The 20248-nt window shown below is 41.9% G+C and overlaps 1 protein-coding gene across 1 annotated transcript; it reads left to right on the plus strand.

The window, feature by feature from the left end:
• Nucleotides 1-5200: 5200 nt before the first annotated feature.
• LOC130473714 (zinc finger protein 624-like) lies at nucleotides 5201-15479 on the plus strand. The gene is given in 5 exon segments (XM_056845288.1): nucleotides 5201-5344; nucleotides 10350-10463; nucleotides 13519-14025; nucleotides 14176-15390; nucleotides 15393-15479. Coding segments are annotated over 5 exon segments (2067 nt in total).
• Nucleotides 15480-20248: the final 4769 nt, after the last annotated feature.

Consider the following 20248-nt stretch of genomic DNA (forward strand, 5'->3'; position numbering starts at 1 on the left):
ATTTTAAGTAAAAAATAAAGTAAAAACAATATAATTAATTGACTTTGAAAGTGTCTTCTATGAAGTTTGAATCTCTAGTCCCTGCCATTAATTCTGTTAAAAAAATTAAACCAGGGGTTTGGTGAACCTGCATTGGGCTCAGCAGCCCAGATCTGCAGTACACTAGGGGAGGACTGGCTGTCTTGTGTGGTGAGCCTGCAGCTCTCTCCCAGTCCAGAAAGACAGGGAGAAAGAGTGAAGAGAAATGAAGACGGAGAGAGAGAGACAGAAAGAGTGAAACAGATAGAGGAGAAGGAGAGAGGGAGGGAGGAAGAGGGAGAGGGAGGGAGAGGAATAAAGAAAGGCAGAGAGAAAGAAGGGAGGGAGAGAAAGAAGAGGGAGGGAGGGAAAGATGGAAGGAAGGGGAGGGAGGGAAAGAGAAAGGGAGAGAGAGAGAAAGAAGGGAAAGAAAAAGGGGGAGGAAGGGAAAGATGGATGGAAAGAAGGGGAGGGAGGGAAAGAGAAAGGAAGAGAGAAAGAAGGGAGGGAAGAAAAAAGGAAGGGAGGAAGGGAGGGAAAGAAGGAAGGAAAGGGAGGGAAGGTGGGAGAGAGAGACAGAAAAAGTGAGAAAGAGGGAGAGAAAAAGAGGAGAGCGAGAGGCAGAAAAAGAGGGAGAAATGAGAGAAAGAGTGATAAAGAGACAGAGGGAGAGAGAAAGGAGAGTAAGAAAGAATGAAAGAAGGACAGAAAGACAAAGAGGGAGGGGAAAGAATCTTGGCTGTGCTTGAGGGGGGAGGCTTCAGGCTAGACATGCAAGGCCGGATCCAGCTCGTGTGTGCCAGGAAGGGAGGAAAGGGGCTTCAGGCTGGCCCGTGGGGCCGGTTCCAGCCCCCCCGCATGCCTGGGAAGGGAGGAGGGAAGCTTCCTGCTGTCGCGCAAGGGTGGATTCGGCCCCAGGAAGCCCAGAAAAGGTCAGGGTTGGGGGGAAAGGGGGACTAGCTGCCTTGGCTCCGCAGGCCGGAGAAAAGACCTACAGGGGAGGATCCGGCCCAGGGGCCACATGTTTGACACCCCTGATCTAGGTAGTGTGGGGGAGCATATTGTAATATCCAAGTTCCCCTCAAAATAGACACAGGTTGCCCCAACTTTTTGGAAAACCCCCCCCATTTTTTTGTTTTCCTCTTCCTTTTCTCACCAGCCTCACCTTTCATGGATCCCCACTTCTGTTTTAGGTGCAGGAGAGGATGGCGCAGGAGCATTACCATGCAGCAACCTTTCCAGGTATGATCAAAAGGGGTTCATGCCCAATGGATGGCCTCCTTGGGAATAGGGGGGCTGCTCTGATGCCCCTTGCTCTTGCGTGGGAAAGATGCTTCACTCCATCCTTTCAGTTTAGAAATTCCGCTTGAGGAAGGAGAAACCTAGAATCGATTAAAAATCACCACAGGATAATTGGACAAATACAGTAAGGGATTTGAGGACAAAGATGCCTCCAAACTCAAAACGATTGATGGTTAATGTCAAAAATTGGTGAAATGGTTTATTGGGCCAATAGAAAGAGATAGAAACTCAAAACGTTTTCACGAGCTCTTATCCCTTAGTACCTTCCAATACATTTAAGTGAAGGGCTTTTTGCCACGCAGTTATCAACAGGGCGAGGTGGATCTAGAGTTGATAAACCGGAGAAGGAAAGTGGTGGAAGGTGGCAGTGAGTGGTTTTAAAGCTATGTTGTATCGGACTGGGTATAATGATTTTGGATCATTCTGTAAATACCCATGTTTGGCAGTATGACAACCCTGGTCTCCTCATTCTTAGTTAATTGATATTCTGTCATTATTGTCAATAACAATAAAATGCAGCTCAATGGGTCCTTAAAGGGACCCCATGGAAAGCATACATACGAGTGGTGCTCCATCCACTACATTGGTTCCAGATTCTATACCGGATCAAATTCAAGGTGCTGGTGCTTACTTGTAAAGCCCTAAATAGCCTGGGACACACACACACACCGCCGCCATACTTGGGGAACCACCTCTCACAGTATATCCCTTAGAGGGTGTTATGCTCGTCAGGAGATAATCTCCTAATGGACCCTGGCCCAAAGTTCAGTTGAGTGTCCTAAACCAGGGCCAGAGCCTTTTTGGTGACGGCCTGTACCTGGTGGAACTCTCTGTCTAGGGAGATCCGAACCCTGAGAGACGTGGCTCAGTTTCACGGGGCTTGCAGGACAGAGATGTTCCGCCAGGCTTATGGTTGAGGACAGCAACGTGTCTATACCAAGGCGGGCCATTCGTTGGGACCCCTTCCTGAACCCATCCTGACTTTATTTTGCTGGCCTGCACATCAGTCACCATCTCACATCATTCTTATCCAGGCTTTGTTGTCCGGTTTTTGTGGTTTATTTTGACCCCCAATTTGTTGTAAAAATGGTAGTTTAATAAATTTTTACAGGGTGGAATATGATATACGGGGCTCTCATTAGCCAGATTTGTTATTGTATTGTGTTTTTATTCATATTATTTAATTTTATATTGGAATTAGTGTGTACGTTTATATACTGACGTTTTTGTTTACATGTTGTAAGCCACCTTGAGCCTTGTTTTGGTGGGGGGAAAGCGGGATAAAAAACTAATAGTAGACAGTAATAAATTAATTGTTAATAATACTCTATTTTCTTTTCTGCTTTGACTTTTAACTGGGACTCAAATTTACGTATGATAAAAAGAAACACAATAAGTAAGGAGTGGATTACAAAATAGGATAACAGTATTAGATTGGATAAGAATCTTTGAATTTAACAGCATAGATTCCTCGTGAGGCTAATTAAAGCATTTAGGCTAGGATTGTAGATTGGGGGTGAAACGCCAAAGAAGGCATGCAAATAGAATAAAGAAAGCGCACCGGTGGTACATGCCGCCGTGTAGTCTCAGTATCCTCAAGTGCCTAATGGCTGGTCCTTCACCAAAGGTGAAGTGCCTTTTCCCATATGAGCTAATACTCTTGCCACACGCAAGGAGATTCTGGGATTTGGTAGCTGCTTTTCTGCCCTTCTTTACTACTTCCTGTTTCTTGTATTGCAGAGTTCTTCATTCTAAATTCTGTGAATTCTGACCCATCAGGCAAACAGACAGTAGTATATGAAAACAGGACCAAGACAAGGTTTGGCAAAAGGTTGGAGACAAAAAGGGTGTGCGAAATGAGGATGCAGGGACAATTGTGATCACGAGCCAAGAGAGAAAGAGAATCGAGTTCCCCCACCAAGAAAGTATAACACAAAGTACTTGGAAAGTATAGAACGCCTTCTGTTGACCTTCTTATCTAGGTGATGCCATCAAACCTATGATGGAGAATCATGATGGAGGAAAAGGGGCTTCTGTGCAGCCAGATCGGGTAAGTGTGGAACTGTGGACCGGGCCTTCGGGTTTCTCCCCGCACCCTCCCTAGGCCGGGGAGAATCTCCCTCTTTCTCTTTTCCTCTGCTGCTATCTGTGCTGCTCACTGAATAGAAAATGAAAACGTCTGATGAAAGTTTGAACCCTGAAATCAAACATCTAATATTGTCGAAGGCTTTCACGGTCAGAGTTCATTGGTTCTTGTAGGTTATCCGGGTTGTGTAACCGTGGTCTTGGTATTTTCTTTCCTGACGTTTTGCCAGCAGCTGTGGCAGGCATCTTCAGAGGAGTAACACTGAAGGACAGTGTCTCTCAGTGACAAGTGTGTAGGAAGAGTAATATATGGTCAGAAAGGGGTTGGGTTTGAGCTGAATCATTGTCCTGCAAAAAGTAACAAAGGTAGAAAAGTTAAAGAACAAAGTAGATGTGCTTTCTTGTTCCGAAGTGTTTCCAATCTCCGGGTCTGTTGAAATATTTCCTCCCCGTAGAGGCGTTCAAAATATTGTCGAAGGCTTTCACGGTCAGAGTTCATTGGTTCTTGTAGGTTATCCAGGTTGTGTAACCGTGGTCTTGGTATTCTTTCCTGATGTTTCGCCAGCAGCTGTGGCAGGCATCTTCAGAGGAGTAACACTGAAGGACAGTGTCTCTCAGTGTCAAGTGTGTAGGAAGAGTAATATATGGTCAGAAAGGGGTTGGGTTTGACTTCCGGGTCGGACGACCCCCCCGTTACAAGCGCGAAGCCGCGCTCCTGCCGGTCGCTGCCTTGGGGCATACAAACAGCCCCGTTAAGAACCGGCAAGTGGCACCCCTCGGTGGAAGAGGGGATGTGGACTCGGGCGCCGGTGGTGGAACTGCCATGAGAGCGATAGCCGCCGAGAAATCGGTGGCGGTTGCTCTGGCAGACTTCACTGAAGAGCCGGCGCCATCTTCAAGAGACAGCAGGAGAGAGCGAGGTGGGACCCGATTTTTTTCTTTCTTTTAAATTGGATTAAATAAAGGTTACTGATTTGTGGAGCACTAATTTGGGGTGTGTGGCAGTATTTTTTTTTTGCTAAGAGACAACTCTGAACTATCTATAATTCAGTTACGCTCTGTTTTTTTGTCTTTTGGCTTTTTGCCAGTTGAGTGACGCAGTTAAAAGAAAAACTTTTTTGCAAACAAGATCTTTGGCTCAAAGGAAAGAAGTTGGAGAATAATCAAGTGACATGGCATAAAATATCTCAGTGGTCATAGTGATTGTTTCTCCTAACTGATTCCATCTGAATGAGTTTTACAATGATCTAAAAAGAACTCTCTGCCCCCCCCCCACACTCTCCTCTGGATTACAATTGCTAGCTGGTTTTTTTTTTTCCTAGCCTATCAATGGCCGAGAAGCATACTAAAGATATACTTAAGGATACAAAGTTGGTGGTACAGCCTCCTCTTAGACGGTCCTCTGTAACTCAAATAGTTCAAATATCCAAACAGACGACTTCTCCAACAGCAACAACATCTATTAGCACCAAGATGCCCTTAAAAACTAAACCTGATGTTAAACCTGAAGTGACTTTGAACTCTGTGTTTGAACTGTTAACCAAGACTCACCAGGACGTTACAGAAATGAAGCAGGAATTATCCCAGAATACAGTTACTACGTCTCAGAATTCAGCTGCAATAGCCGCTTTGCAGGATACAATTTCATCTTTGGCTGTCAGACAAGATAAGGTTGAAACCAAGCTCAAAAAAAAATACACAGGAGACTAAAGAAATCAAGAAGAAGGTGGATACCTTGGAGATGTCATTAGCATCCGTAGTTGACAGAGAGGAGGGGCAAAATGATCAACTGGCGATGGTTGAGCTCAAGATAAAGGAATCTTCCCTACGTATACGTGGCTTGAGAGAGAAAATTGAGGATCGGGACCTACGTGGATACCTGACAGCTCTTTTGATGGATTTCCTACAAGAATCTGAAGAAGTTATTGCAGGGATGATAGTGACAGCGTATAGAATAAACTCAGCATATGCAACAAGGAATAAAGTACCGAGGGATTGCCTGCTTCAATTGTTTTCTAGAAGTCACAGAGACCTAATACTTAATACTCACTACAAGACACCATTGAAGATTGGGGATGAGCCTTTGAGACTGATGAAAGAAATACCTGCAAGATTGCTGAGGAAGAGGAAGGATTTTATGGAGATTGCTCAACGCTTAAGACTCAGTGGAATACAATTTAGATGGGAATTCCCGCAGGGCCTGTCTTTTATTTTCAAGGCTAAAAGGTTCAAGTTTACAGAAGTTGATAAGGCAGACCAGTTTTTGAGAAGATATGACACTGATCTGGTTAAACCTTCCAAATCAGCTAAACAAGTTCCAACCAGAGAATCCACAGAGGAAGAAAAGGCATCTGAGGCTTCTGGAGGTGGAGACATACCAGCAACATCAGAGGACTCTTCAATTGAAGATACAGAAGGCTGAACAGAAATATGGGGGGTAGGGGTGGCGGCAGTAGTAGGTGGCAAGCATGTTGAAATTGATTGTGGAAATATATGGGATCTAATTGAAATTTGATATGTTACAGGTTTTATCTTGGAATGTGAATGGATTGAATTCTCCCAACAAAAGGAGGAAAATATTTCATCATCTACAAAAAACTAATGCTAATATTATTTGTTTACAGGAAACACATATACTCCCAAAGGATGCATTTAGGTTGGAACAAATAAGGTTGGGTACCCTATTTACAGCATGTAATGATAGTAAGAAAACCAATGGAATAGCTATGTATATACCTGTTTCATTGCAACCAAAAATTATTTATCAAGATACAGAGGGAAGAGTTTTGATGCTGGAAGTAATGTATGGTTTTCAAAGAATATTGCTCATGGGAATATATGCACCTAATATAAATCAAAGGTCTTTTTATGAAAAATTAGCATCACTATTAGCTGAACATGCTACTGAAAAAATGATTTGGATGGGGGATTTTAATGGAGTTAAGGTACCTAAGATTGACAGATCAGGAAAAAAGAAAAAAGCAGCTAATGAAGGAAAATTACCAGGGAATTTTGATGCCCTTATAGATCAGTGGGATATGTTTGATGTCTGGAGGTTGACACATGGTAACAAGAAGGGATATACCTTTTTTTCACAGAGACATCTTACGTATTCCAGGATAGATATGATATGGATGTCAAAGGGTCTGGTAGAGAAATCAGAGAACTCAGAGATTTTGCCTAGGGTGTTATCAGATCATAATGCGGTTATAGTTAAAATTAAAATGGAAAATAGAGGTTATAAGCCCTGGAGAATTAATGATTTTCTTTTAAAAAATAATAAAATAGTTAACAAATTGAAGGTGGAAATATCCAATTATTTTAAAGAAAATATAAATAAAGGTACCAGTGAAGATATAGTTTGGGATGCCAGTAAGGCAGTAATTAGGGGACATTTGATTCAACAAAATACAAGATACTATAGGGAAAGGGAGAAAAGGAAAAAATGTATATTAGATGAAATAAAACAGGCGGAACGATATTTATCTAGACTGCAGGATAAAGGGGCTAAACAGGAACAACAAAATAAGATTAGAAATTGGCAACAACAATATGAATTTTTAATTGCTGAAGAGATTGAAAGAAAAGTGATATATAACAAACAAAGATTTTTTGAACACCCGAATAAACCGGGTAAAATGTTAGCTTGGCAACTTAAACAAAAAGGAAAAAAAATTCCAATAACCCAGATTAGAAGGAATGGTAAGATAACAAGAATTAAAGAGGAGATAGTTGATACGTTTGTGAAATTTTATACAGATTTATACAAAAAAAATTTAGTTTCAGAGATAGAGATGGAAGCCTATCTGACTAAATCGGTCTGGGGGAAAATAACAATTGAAAATAAAGAATTCTTAGATTCTCCAATATCTATGGAGGAACTGGAACAAGCAATAAGCAAAAGTAAACTCAATAAGTCCCCTGGACCAGATGGCTTTACAGCATATTATTATAAAACATTTAAAGAGCAATTAATTCCTTATCTTCTGGAAGTGATGAATATAGGCATGACAAAAGGTACTATCCCTCAAACATGGAAACAAGCAAATATAGCATTAATACCAAAGGATAACTCTGATATTTTGGAAGTTAAAAATTATAGACCGATTTCATTATTAAACATTGATTATAAATTATATGTAGCAATTTTAGCTAATAGGTTAAAAAGAGTATTGAATCAATTAATATATGATGATCAGGCTGGATTTTTACCCGGGAGGTTGATTAGTCAGAATGTAAGGGTGGTAATAGATCTGTTAGAATATGCGGAACAAGACACAACACCAATAGCCTTGATATTTTTGGACGCTGAAAAAGCTTTTGATAATGTTAATTGGCAGTTTATGATTAAGGTATTGGAGTTTATGGATTTTGGTGAGAGTTTTAAAACTGCTATAAAAGGTATATATACACAACAAACAGCTAATTTGATTGTAAACGGACTATTATCACCAAAGATTGAAATTCAAAGGGGAACGAGACAGGGTTGTCCTCTTTCCCCTTTACTTTTTATTTTAGTTTCAGAGATATTATTGAATAATTTTAGAAAGTCTAATGATGTAGTAGGGGTACGAATAGGGAGAAATCATTATAAACTTAAAGCATATGCTGATGATTTAGTATGTTTTTTGACTGATCCAATTGAACAGTTTGATAGATGGAATAACATTTTGGAGGTTTATGGAAAGCTTTCAGGTTTTAAAATTAATAAAGCTAAAACAAGAATCTTAGTGAAAAATATGACTCGTGTACAGCAACAAATATTAAGTAAAAGGACGGGACTCAACATTGAAAATAAAGTTAAATATTTGGGTATATGGATATCGAATAATAATCTCAATCTATTTCAGGATAATTATGTAAACCAATGGAAACAAATAAAAAAAGATTTGATAAATTGGGAAAAAGTACCCCTATCATTATGGGGAAGAATAGCAGTAATCAAAATGATGCTATTACCCAAAATGCTTTTTTTGTTCCAAAATTTACCAATAGTGACAGGTGCACACATATTTGAAGATTGGAAAAAAGATGTTATGAGATTTCTTTGGGGTAAAGAAAAACATAGGATAGCATATAATAACTTAATAGAATTGAAGGAAACGGGAGGTTTGGGTTTGCCAGATTTAAAAATGTACTATTATGCGGCCTGCTTTACCTGGATCAAAAATTGGATCCTCTTAGAGAATCCAAAGTTATTAGAATTAGAAGGATATAAACTAAGGTTCGGGTGGCATGCTTATTTATGGTATGAAAAACAAGGTGAATAAAGAATTCAATTCTCATATTATAAGGAAACATTTATTACAGATATGGAATAAATATAAAGATGCATTAGAAAGTAAAACCCCTGGGTGGTTAAATCCTATAGAAGCATTTATTAGAAGAGGTGCACATTTAAATTTGGACTGTGATATTTATAGAGATATGATAGATTACAGAGATGGGATATGGGTTTTGAAAACACGTGAAGAACTACAGATAAAAGATTGGTTTATGTATTATAAATTAAAAGATATTTTTGTTAAGGATAATAGATTGGGATTTAACCGATCCAAATCTAAACTTGAGATAATATTATCAAAGGGTAATAAAGGTTTGATAGGAAGGATTTATAAAGTACTTATAGAAATGAAATTAGAACAGGAAAGGGTTAAACCAGTTATGCTGAAATGGATGAGAGACTTAGGATATAATATAGAGTTGGAGATTTGGGAAAAATTATGGAAAAATGAATTTAGGTTTACAATCTCGAATGAAATAAGAGAAAACTTATATAAAATGTTTTATAGATGGTACATAACTCCAGCATTATTAAATAAAATGAAAAAAGATTATAAAGCTTCTTGCTGGAAATGTGGTACCGATATAGGCACATTTATGCATAGCTGGTGGTATTGTAAAAAAATTAGGAGATTTTGGCAATTAGTTTTGAATGAGACTAATAATTTGATTAAAATAAGAATTAAGAGAGATCCCGCCTTTTGCTTATTGGGCATTCCAAAAAAAGAATTGGATAAAGCTGACAGAGTCATATGTCAATATAGTTTTGCAGCTGCAAGGATTACAATTGCTAAAAAATGGAAGCAAACAAATAAACCTTTAATTAAAGAATGGAGAGAGAAATTATGGATGTATATGCGGATGGCCAAAATTACAGCATCTTTACATGGTAAAGACATGGAGGAATTTAAAATTACATGGTCAAAGGCCACTGCATATTGGGATAAATCGGCAAAAACGGATTTTAAGAATTTAGTTAACGAATTATAGTATAAAGTGATTTTAACTAATCTATAACAATGTGATTTATTAATCTTTGTCATGACACCTCATCGGAAGTCCATTGGTGATGGGCACAGTGGTGGGGGGAGGGTTTTTGACCTAGGGCGTAATATTTAGTTTTATATGAATAACAATGTATACTAGAAACTTACGCTCTATATATGTATGTATTTTTTTCTTTTCTTTTCTTTTTACATGTATATTTTTTTTTGGTTTTGATTTATTATAAAAATGCAATAAAAAAATTTATAAAAAAAAAAGAAAAAGAAAGGGGTTGGGTTTGAGCTGAATCATTGTCCTGCAAAAAGTAACAAAGGTAGAAAAGTTAAAGAACATTGTTCTTTAACTTTTCTACCTTTGTTACTTTTTGCAGGACAATGATTCAGCTCAAACCCAACCCCTTTCTGACCATATATTACTCTTCCTACACACTTGACACTGAGAGACACTGTCCTTCAGTGTTACTCCTCTGAAGATGCCTGCCACAGCTGCTGGCGAAACGTCAGGAAAGAAAATACCAAGACCACGGTTACACAACCCGGATAACCTACAAGAACCAACAAACATCTAATTATTGTCCTTTTGGAATGCCCCTACGTAGGGGAATAGCTGTTACATTATCTGTGATGGCAGAGGAGTTTCTTCTTTCTCTTTTTCAGGGTCTGGTGACCTTTCAGGAGGTATCCATTCATTTCTCTGAGGAGGAGTGGGGCCTGCTGGATCCGGACCAAAGAAGACTTCACAAGGAAGTGATGGTGGACAATTATCAGAATGTGGCCTCCCTGGGTAAGGCGCTCATTTCCTTTGATTGAGAGATGCTGAAGGCAGAAACCATTCCTTCTAAGAAGGACCTCAGCTCTGACCTGAATGGCCCAGGCTAGCTTTTAAGTAGGTCAGTGCCTTTCAGTGATTATGCTGTTAGAATTGACCCTTTTCTGAGATGTGGTATGTTACCTTATTCAGATAATCACCTAATAAGCAGGACACAAATTACTTACAGAAGTAAGTCTTTTTATTCTATAACTTCAATACAATATGTTTATATGCATGTATTAAAAGTGTATACAAGAATACAAGTAAGTTCTATACACTAAGTAGTCTTAAAATCCAAAACTTAAAATATAACAGTTAAATAAGTCTGATTTAGTTAAAAGAATCTGATTCACAATATCTAGAAGAGCATTTAAGTAAGTAGATAGACATACGAAACAAGGTATCTTCTGAGAACCTCCCAGTCTGCACAATGACTTTGAGAGACCAGACTTTCCTACCTTTCTGCACTCATATTTATGTCTCCAATATTAATTAAATAATAGGAGAGCAGAAAATCTTGCTATGTTTCAACCTCTGGAGCAGTCAGGATTAAGCAACCAAAGTAGCTTCGGGGTCACTGCTGTTCCTTGCTACAATAATCTTACTATAGGAATATTCTTACTATAGGAATATTCTTACTATATAGTGTCCTATGGGGAGCAGTTAAGACGCTTAGGGCTGTTTAGCTTGGAAAGAAGGCGGCTGAGGGGAGACATGATAGAGGTCTATAAAATTATGCATGGTTTGGATAGAGTGGACAGGGAGACGTTTTTCTCCCTCTCCCATAATACTAGAATACTGGGTCATCTGCTAAAGCTGGAGGGTGAGAGATTCAAAACAGATAAAAGGAAGTATTTGTTCACACAATGCATAGTTAAATTGTGAAACTCCCTGCCCCAGGATGTGGTGATGGCTTCCAGCTTGGAGGGCTTTAAGAGGGGAGTAGACATATTCATGGAGGAGAGGGATATTCATGGTTGTTAGTTAGAATGGATATTAGTCATGCTGCATACCTATTCTCTGTAGTATCAGAGGAGCATGCCTATTATTTTGGGTGCGGTGGTACACAGGCAGGATGGTGCTGCTGCAGTCGTCTTGTTTGGGGTCTTCCTAGAGGCATCTGGTTGGCCACTGTGTGAACAGACTGCTGGACTTGATGGGCCTTGGTCTGATCCAGCAGGGCCTTTCTTATGTTCTTATGTTCTTATGTTGTCATGACAACTTACTGAATAGGCCTAGGCATGGCTCACAGAGTCAGTCAAGTGAGGTGGTGCAGCCCTGAGGTTACAAATTAAGGAGAAACCGGATTTCAGCATGTGAAGTTTGGCTCTGTGTTCTGATGAGCTTCACTGGCTGAATTCCTCCCTCTGAGGCTTCTCTGGAATTCGGTTGGGCAGCTGCAGTTTTCCCATTCTAAGTTGGAGGGAAAGGGGGGCTCTGTCTACGCTCGAGTCTGGTTTAAAGGTCTGAATCTTTCTTAGAGTTGGAATGTCTGGAAGTCACTGGTCTCTTTCTTTCCCCTGAAGAAGGACTTCTGCTTCTCCAACCTGATTCCATATCCCCAGTGGAAGAAGCAGGAGATCCACTTGTCCAAGACGCAGAAGAACCAGAGGGATCAGCAGGTATCTTCTGACTTGTGTGGTGGAAGGGGATAGGGCTTCTCTTGGGCTTGATTTCACCAGCTGGAGAACGGAGGGATTCCTCACGAGGTGACAGCCTGAGCATGGCCAGGAAAGCTTTCTCAAGCGTGAAAGAGGAGTTAAAACAGGAACAAAATGCTGGCTGGTTTTGTACCTAAGATTGGCAGGAAATGTTTATTGAGTGCTCAGTTTTAATACACATTAATTTATTTATATGCTGCCTCTTCACAGACCTGCTCAAGGTAGCTCAAAACTCAAAACAATAGCATAAAATTATGAATACTGCCTAAATGATCAGTTTAAAAATCCAGGGACACAAAAAAAGTTCAAAATAGCCACAAAGTTGCCTCAGAAATCTCCTGAGAAACACTCCTCAAGTTTAAAGAAGACCTTGAAACAGCTAAAAAGATAAACCCCCAAGTTACAGCCTAGTTGGAAAGACATGTTTTCTCCTGTGTAGGTCAGCTCCAGGCAAGTTTCAAGGGAGGGGGAGAACATTCCCCAGGCGAGGGGCACCACTGGAAATGCCCAGTCTCCAGTCCCCACTTACCTCAGCTTGCCAGGCAGCTCCACAGAATACAGGGTTTGGGAGGCCGAACTTTTCGGGGGGTGGGGAGTACGGTGAGCTTTAAAAGTTTGGGTCTGAGTCTGGGTCCCCCTAGTCCAGCCTCCTGTTTCACACGGAGGTCAACTAGAGTCCCTGGAAGGTTGACAAATAGAGGAGCAGCTCCAAAGCATCCCTCTTCAGAGAGCGACTTCCTCTAAACATGGAGGTTCCACTGGGCTACCTTGTCTCTGCTGGAACTGCCCTTCAAGAAAGCATCAACAGCTGATTCATACAGGGCAGGATTTTACTCTCCTTTAAGTGATTCCGGTTCTGTCGCTATGGAGAGCAGTTAATTGTCTTCTTGACCTTATTCCGCTTTTGCTTGAAGGTCTTACCAAGCATTTCTCTTTGTTTATTGCAGCGGCTGATGTTCCCCTGAAAAAGCCCAAGGGTGAACCACAACACCTCATATTTTCTGAAAAGCAGCAGGAAAGAAACGCTGGAACAAAACGGAAGAGGGGGAAGGAATGCACTGCTTCTCAGGCTGCTGAATCCCAGGTGTTTAATACACAGTGGAGAATCCACACAGGGGAGAAGCCTGATAAGTGCTGGAAGGGTGGAAGCAGCTTTGCTTGGAAGAGAGACCTCCCTGGCCACCAGCGTATCCACACTGGGGAGGAACCTTATAAATGCTTGCAGGGTGGAAAGAGCTTTGCTCGCCGTTCAAAACTTACTGTCCATCAGCGTATCCACAATGGGGAGAAAACTTATAAATGTTTGCAGTTTGGAAAGAGCTTTGCTCAGCGTTCAAAACTTACTCTCCATCAGCGTATCCACACTGGGGAGAAACCTTATAAATGCTTGCAGTGTGGAAAGAGTTTTGCTTATAATTCCATATTTACAATCCATCAGCGTATCCACTCTGGGGAGAAACCTTATAAATGCTTGCAGTGTGGAAAGAGCTTTGCTCAGAGTTCATATCTTCCTGTCCATCAACGTATCCACACTGGGGAGAAACCTTATAAATGCTTGCAGTGTGGAAAGGGCTGTGCTTCGAGTTCAGAGCTTATTGTCCATCAACGTATCCACACTGGGGAGAAACCTTATAAATGCTTGCAGTGTGGAAAGGGCTTTGCCTCGAGTTCAAGTATTACTGTCCATCAGCGTATTCACACTGGGGAAAAACCTTATAAATGCTTGCAGTGTGGAAAGGGCTTTGCTTCAAGTTCAGAGCTTATTGTCCATCAACGTATCCACACTGGGGAGAAACCTTATAAATGCTTGCAGTGTGGAAAGGGCTTTGCTTCGAATTCAGAGCTTACTATTCATCACCGTGTCCACACTGGGGAGAAACCTTATAAATGCTTGCAGTGTGGAAAGGGCTTTGCTTCGAATTCAGAGCTTACTATTCATCACCGTGTCCACACTGGGGAGAAACCTTATAAATGCTTGCAGTGTGGAAAGGACTTTGCTCAAAATTCACAGTTCACTATCCACCAGCGTATCCACACTGGGGAGAAACCTTATAAATGCTTGCAGTGTGGAAAGAGCTTTGCTCAGAGTTCATATCTTACTGTCCACCAGCGTATCCACACTGGGGAGAAACCTTATAAATGCTTGCAATGTGGAAAGGGCTTTTCTTCGAGTTCAGAGCTTATTGTCCATCAAGGTATCCACACTGGGGAGAAACCTTATAAATGCTTGCAGTGTGGAAAGGGCTTTGCTTCGAGTTCAAGTGTTACTGTCCATCAGCGTATCCACACTGGGGAGAAACCTTATAAATGCTTGCAGTGTGGAAAGGACTTTGCTTCGAGTTCAGAGCTTATTGTCCATCAACGTATCCACACTGGGGAGAAACCTTATAAATGCTTGCAGTGTGGAAAGAGATTTGCTCGGTGTTCAAACCTTACTGTCCATCAGCGTATCCACACTGGGGAGAAACCTTATAAATGCTTGCAGTGTGGAAAGAGATTTGCTCGGCGTTCAAGCCTTACTAGCCATCAGCGTATCCACACTGGGGAGAAACCTTATAAATGCTTGCAGTGTGGAAAAGATTTTGCTCAAAATTCACAGCTCACTATCCACCAGGGTATCCACACTGGGGAGAAACCTTATAAATGCTTGCAGTGTGGAAAGAGCTTTGCTCAGAGTTCATATCTTACTGTCCATCAACGTATCCACACTGGGGAGAAACCTTATAAGTGCTTGCAGTGTGGAAAGAGCTTTGCTTCGAGTTCAAGTCTTACTCTCCATCAGCGTATCCACACTGGGGAGAAACCTTATAAATGTTTGCAGTGTGGAAAGGGCTTTGCTTCGAGTTCAAGTCTTACTGTCCATCAGCGTTTCCACACTGGGGAGAAACCTTATAAATGCTTGCAGTGTGGAAAGGGTTTTGCTTCGAGTTCAGAGCTTATTGTCCATCAACGTATCCACACTGGGGAGAAACCTTATAAATGCTTGCAGTGTGGAAAGGGTTTTGCTTCGAATTCAAAGCTTAGTATTCATCACCGTGTCCACACTGGGGAGAAACCTTATAAATGCTTGCAGTGTGGAAAGAGCTTTGCTCGGAGTTCATATCTTACTGTCCATCAACGTATCCACACTGAGGAGAAACCTTATAAATGCTCGCAGTGTGGAAAGAGCTTTGCTGTCCGTTCAAACCTTACTGCCCACCAGCGTATCCACAATAAGGAGGAAACTTATAAAATTTATAATATAAATGCTTGCAGTGTGGAAAGAGCTATGCTCGGAGTTCACACCTTACTGGCCATCGACTAATACACACTTGAGAAACTATATGATCGCTTGGATTGTGGAAAGAGCCTTCCTTGGATTCACGGGCTGATTGTTCCTGAATGAATCCACAACAGAGGATGAGCCACATCATCACTTGGAATGTGGAAGGAACCATATGAACAAAAGGAACCAAATGAATGCTTCCAGTTTTGCAAGATCTTCAGCCTCCAGCCCAACTTTGCCAGGAGTCATAATGTAGACCAGGGGTGGGTTACGTCCGGCCCTGGGGCCGTTTAAGGCCCGCGAAATCATTTGGTCTGGCCCTTCGTGGGTCCTGGCAGAACTCTAGTTCAGAAAGATCTAAGACTGGCGACCATCCTCTGCCACCAGGTGGGTGAGTGTGCCACTGGTTAGATGCCTGCCTGCCTGCTTGCCCTCACCCCGGGGGGGTGTCATCTGGGGCAGCTGCCTACATGGGGGCTTAGTCAGCTGATTTTTAAATTGACAATTTTGTATGGCCCTCTAATGATGTTATAAATATCCCAGTGGCCCTTGGTGGAAAAAAGGTTCCCCACCCGGATCTAGACTTCTGGTGCTCAGTTCAGCTTTAGCTTATTAGGCTGGAAGTAAGTCTAATTGTTAGTGTCATTTTCTTTAAAATGAACTTTTTGAAACAGATACTGCTGGAGGAGAGAGAGGAACCTATGAAAATATGCTCAGTAGGTCAGGGAGCTTTTGGTCGCTGAGCTTTTGGTCACTGAGCTTGAAATTGTAGTCAAAGGCCTTCCTCCATTTCCAGTCAGCGAGAGAACAGATTCTACAGCGATACCATTTCTGTTGTCGTCTTTACATTGTTGGGCAATTGGAACATTATAGATTGGAACATTATAGATTCTCCCGCCTCCCTTCATTAAAAAAATCAGAAAAATGGCTTTTTTGCTCAACACAGCAGTAATTTAATTGTATATGACAACGTGGCTAAAATATCTGTTTCAATGGTTCTTGTAGGTTATCTGGGCTGTGTGACCGTGGTCTTGGTATTTTCTTTCCTGATGTTTCGCCAGCAGCTGTGGCAGGCATCTTCAGAGGAGTAACACTGAAGGACAGTGTCTCTCAGTGTCAAGTGTGTAGGAAGAGTAATATATAGTCAGAAAGGGAGGGGGTTGAGCTGAATCATTGTCCTGCAAAAAGTATCAAAGGTAATGTGCTAATCATTGTCCTGTAAGTATCAAGATAATGTGCTAATGAGGGTGTGGTATGTTAATATGAAACCATTGTATCCTGAAGTGATCTGTTAATGTGTGAAATCCAAAGCTAATCTGCATGGCTATTGTGGACTGTAGTCTAACAAAACATTAGCACATTATCTTGATACTTACAGGACTATGATTAGCTCATTACCTTTGATACTTTTTGCAAGACAATGATTCAGCTCAACCCCCCCTTTCTGATTATATATTACTCTTCCTACACACTTGATACTGAGAGACACTGTCCTTCAGTGTTACTCCTCTGAAGATGCCTGCCACAGCTGCTGGCGAAACGTCAGGAAAGAAAATACCAATACCACGGTCACACAGCCAGGACAACCTACAAGAACCAATGAACTCTGACCGTGAAAACCTTCGACAATATCTGTTACTGAAATCCATATAGAAATGATTAAACAGTTCTTTTTGGTGAGAATAAGCATGTGAAATGTTGTTGCACTCTTTGGGGCCGAACCGCTCAATTCAGTGTTTCAGTGTCCTGACAAATAGACATGCATTGAGGATTCACAGGGGCATGGTTGCTGATTCAGAGCATGTGGGGAGAAGGGGTTTAAGCCCCCCAATCAAATATGGCCACGCTCTGAATAATACAGTGGCCGACCAGGTTCCTCCAGGAAGCGCACAACACAAGACCACTGCAGCAGCACCATCCTGCCTGTGTTCCACAGCACCTAATATATTCGGCATGCTCCTCTGATCCTGGAGAGAATAGACATGCATCATGACTAGTAGCCATTTTTACTAGTAGCCATGAACACCCCTCTCCTCCATGAACATGTCCACTCCCCTCTTAAAGCCTTCTAAGTTGGCAGCCATCACCACATCCTGGGGTAGGGAGTTCCACATTTTAACTATGTGTTGTGAAGAAATACTTTTATTAGTTTTGAATCTCTCACCCCATGTTCTAGTATTATGACAGAGGGAGAAAAGCTTCTCCCAGTCCACTCTCTCCAAACCATGCATAATTTTATAGACCTCTATCATGTCTCCCCTTAGCTGCCGCCTTTCCAAGCTAAACAACCCTATTGTAAAACAATTGCTTTAAAAAATACATCACAATACTAAATTATCATTAAAACTCTCCTAAAACCCCAGTTTATGCATTCCAATGTCTAAGGCGCCAATCAGCTCATTCATAAATTATTCAACCAGGAGAAGAAGACGGGTGGGCAAGATGGAACAATAGTGCAACGCATAAGGAACAGGAGCCAGTTTTGATGGAAACCGTTGATGTCCTCAGCAACAGGCCTGGCGGTACATCTCCGTCTTGCTGGCCCTGCAGAACTGAAGAAGAAGAGTTGGATTTTATACCCCGATGTTCTCTACCTTTGAGGAGATTCAAACTGGCTTGCAGTTTCCTTCCCTTCCTCTCCCCACAACAGATACCTTGTGAGGTAGGTGGGGCTGAGAGAGTTCAGAGAGAGCTGTTGACTGCTAGCCCAAAGTCACCCAGCACGCTTCATGTGGAGGTGTGGCGAAACAAACCCGGTTCACCAGATTAGAGTTCACCGCTCTTAACCACTACACCTCGCTGAGCTAAGTCCTACGGGGCCCAGGTCTCATTTGACAGAGATCTATCAGGCCAGAGCTGAAAAGGCTCTGGCCCTGGTCGAGGACAGTCGGACACTTCTTGGGCCGGGGACCACCAACAAGCTGTTATTGGATGAGGATAATGCTCTCTGAGGGGTGTATCTGGAGATGTGGTCCCTCAGGTATGATCATCCCAGACCGTTTAGGGCCTTAAAGGTCAATACCAGAACCTTGAACCTAATCCTGTAGTGCAGCTGGCAGAGCAATGTTTGGATATGTGCTCTCCAAGGGGTCCCCGCTGCATTCAGTAACAGTTGAAGTTTTCAGAGCAGGGCCGGGGCAGCTCTGCAGAGAGCAAGGTACAGTAGTCTAGCCTAGAGGTGACCATGGCATGGATCACTGTGGCTAGGTCCTGGTGGGACAGATAGGGTACCAGCTGCTTTAGCCTGGCACAGAGGGAAGAACGCCACCTTGGCTACGGGTGTGACCTGTGCTTCCATCCAGTATCCCATCTAGACTCTTGATGGTAGAGACAGGTGATATTTGCACCAAGTCAGGAGTCGATAGCAAGTGTTCACTTGCTGATAGAAAGACTCGGAGCACCGGAGGGAGGGAACTGCTGTTGCCAGGGGAAGGGGAAATGGCTGCAAATTCAAAATCAAATGGCTGCTTTGTGGGCTGGACTGGCAAAATCCATACTTTCCTACTCACATGACAGCCATCCTGGGTTTGCCGAGGTCTTTCCCACAACTTTGCAGCAAAGCAGTGCTGTAGGTTTCAATATATTAGTTTTAGATATTGACATATTAAGGCTTTTAATTCATTTTTCTCAGTTCTCATCTGTTTAGGTTATGTAACTATGTAATTGTCTGGGAAAGAAAAGCAGCTGTTTAACCACAAAATTAATTGGCTCAGCGAACAGCTGACGTCTAGGACAAGAGCCAAACTAGATAACAGAGGAATAGGGGGGGAATTGGAACGCTTTTGCAAGAGGCTTTTCTGCCGTTGGGGTGGGGAAGGTTTTCTGACTAGACTATTTTTTTCTAGATATTCTTTCTTTGAATAGTCAAGATGCAATATATATAACTTTAAGATGAAAGATGGTTTGACTTATTAGCCAGACATTGAGCAGACATGTGTGTGAAACCTGGAAATGTTATGAGAAAGGTCTTGTTGATATGACAGGTTTTAATGCCATCCATCAATTTATGACATCAAGGTTAAAAAGTATATGCTTGAGAACAGATATTTAATCTGATCTCATACATCACGAGTCCCTTTGAAGCCTGGGAAAACTGTAATATTCCCATAAGAAAATCTTATTGGTTCTCGAAACAAGAGCCTCCAAAGTTGTATAAAAAGGGCTTGAGAGCGATTTTCCCTTTCCCACAGCGGACACACAGATTTCATTCTCCTCCCTCCAGTCAAATAGAGTGTGCAGGTTTTCGGTAATCACCCACAGCCTCTTTATTCCAGGTTAAAGCAGCACGGTATTCCACCACCACCCCTCTACCTGCGCCGTGGCTCAGTGTTAGATCACCCGCTGTGCACAGTATGGTGGGGTCACCATAAAGTCTCCTGGGTAAGATTTGATTGGTCAATTATAATCCTGCCCATGTGGGTCGTTGGGCATGAAGAAAGATCCTTTGTTCTCCTCTTAGCTTTGTCTGGATTACATCTTTCTTTGGGACACCTCTTGATTCTGGGGGGCCAGGTAGGCTGGAACACCTGTTTTGGACTTTGAAACTCTGAGTGGACTCCGTCACGTCAACTTAACATGTGGATTTGGAGAACCAATGCTGATAAATGTGCTTAGGTTAGTGCTTTAGCTTTTTAGTAGTTTCTCCTTGCTGTTCACTGTTCATTGTATGTTTCTGCACATCCCATTATTAATGCTATTTGCTGTATTTTGTGGTCTTGTGTTTGGGGGCTTCCGTCTGAACCCAGTACTTTAGCATTCCTTGGCGACACCTTCTAGAGCAGGGATTGTCAAGACAGGGAGGTTATTAAACTTTGCTTGA

Source organism: Euleptes europaea, chromosome 1 (genome assembly GCF_029931775.1).
Source record: "Euleptes europaea isolate rEulEur1 chromosome 1, rEulEur1.hap1, whole genome shotgun sequence".
Lineage (NCBI taxonomy): Eukaryota > Metazoa > Chordata > Lepidosauria > Squamata > Sphaerodactylidae > Euleptes > Euleptes europaea.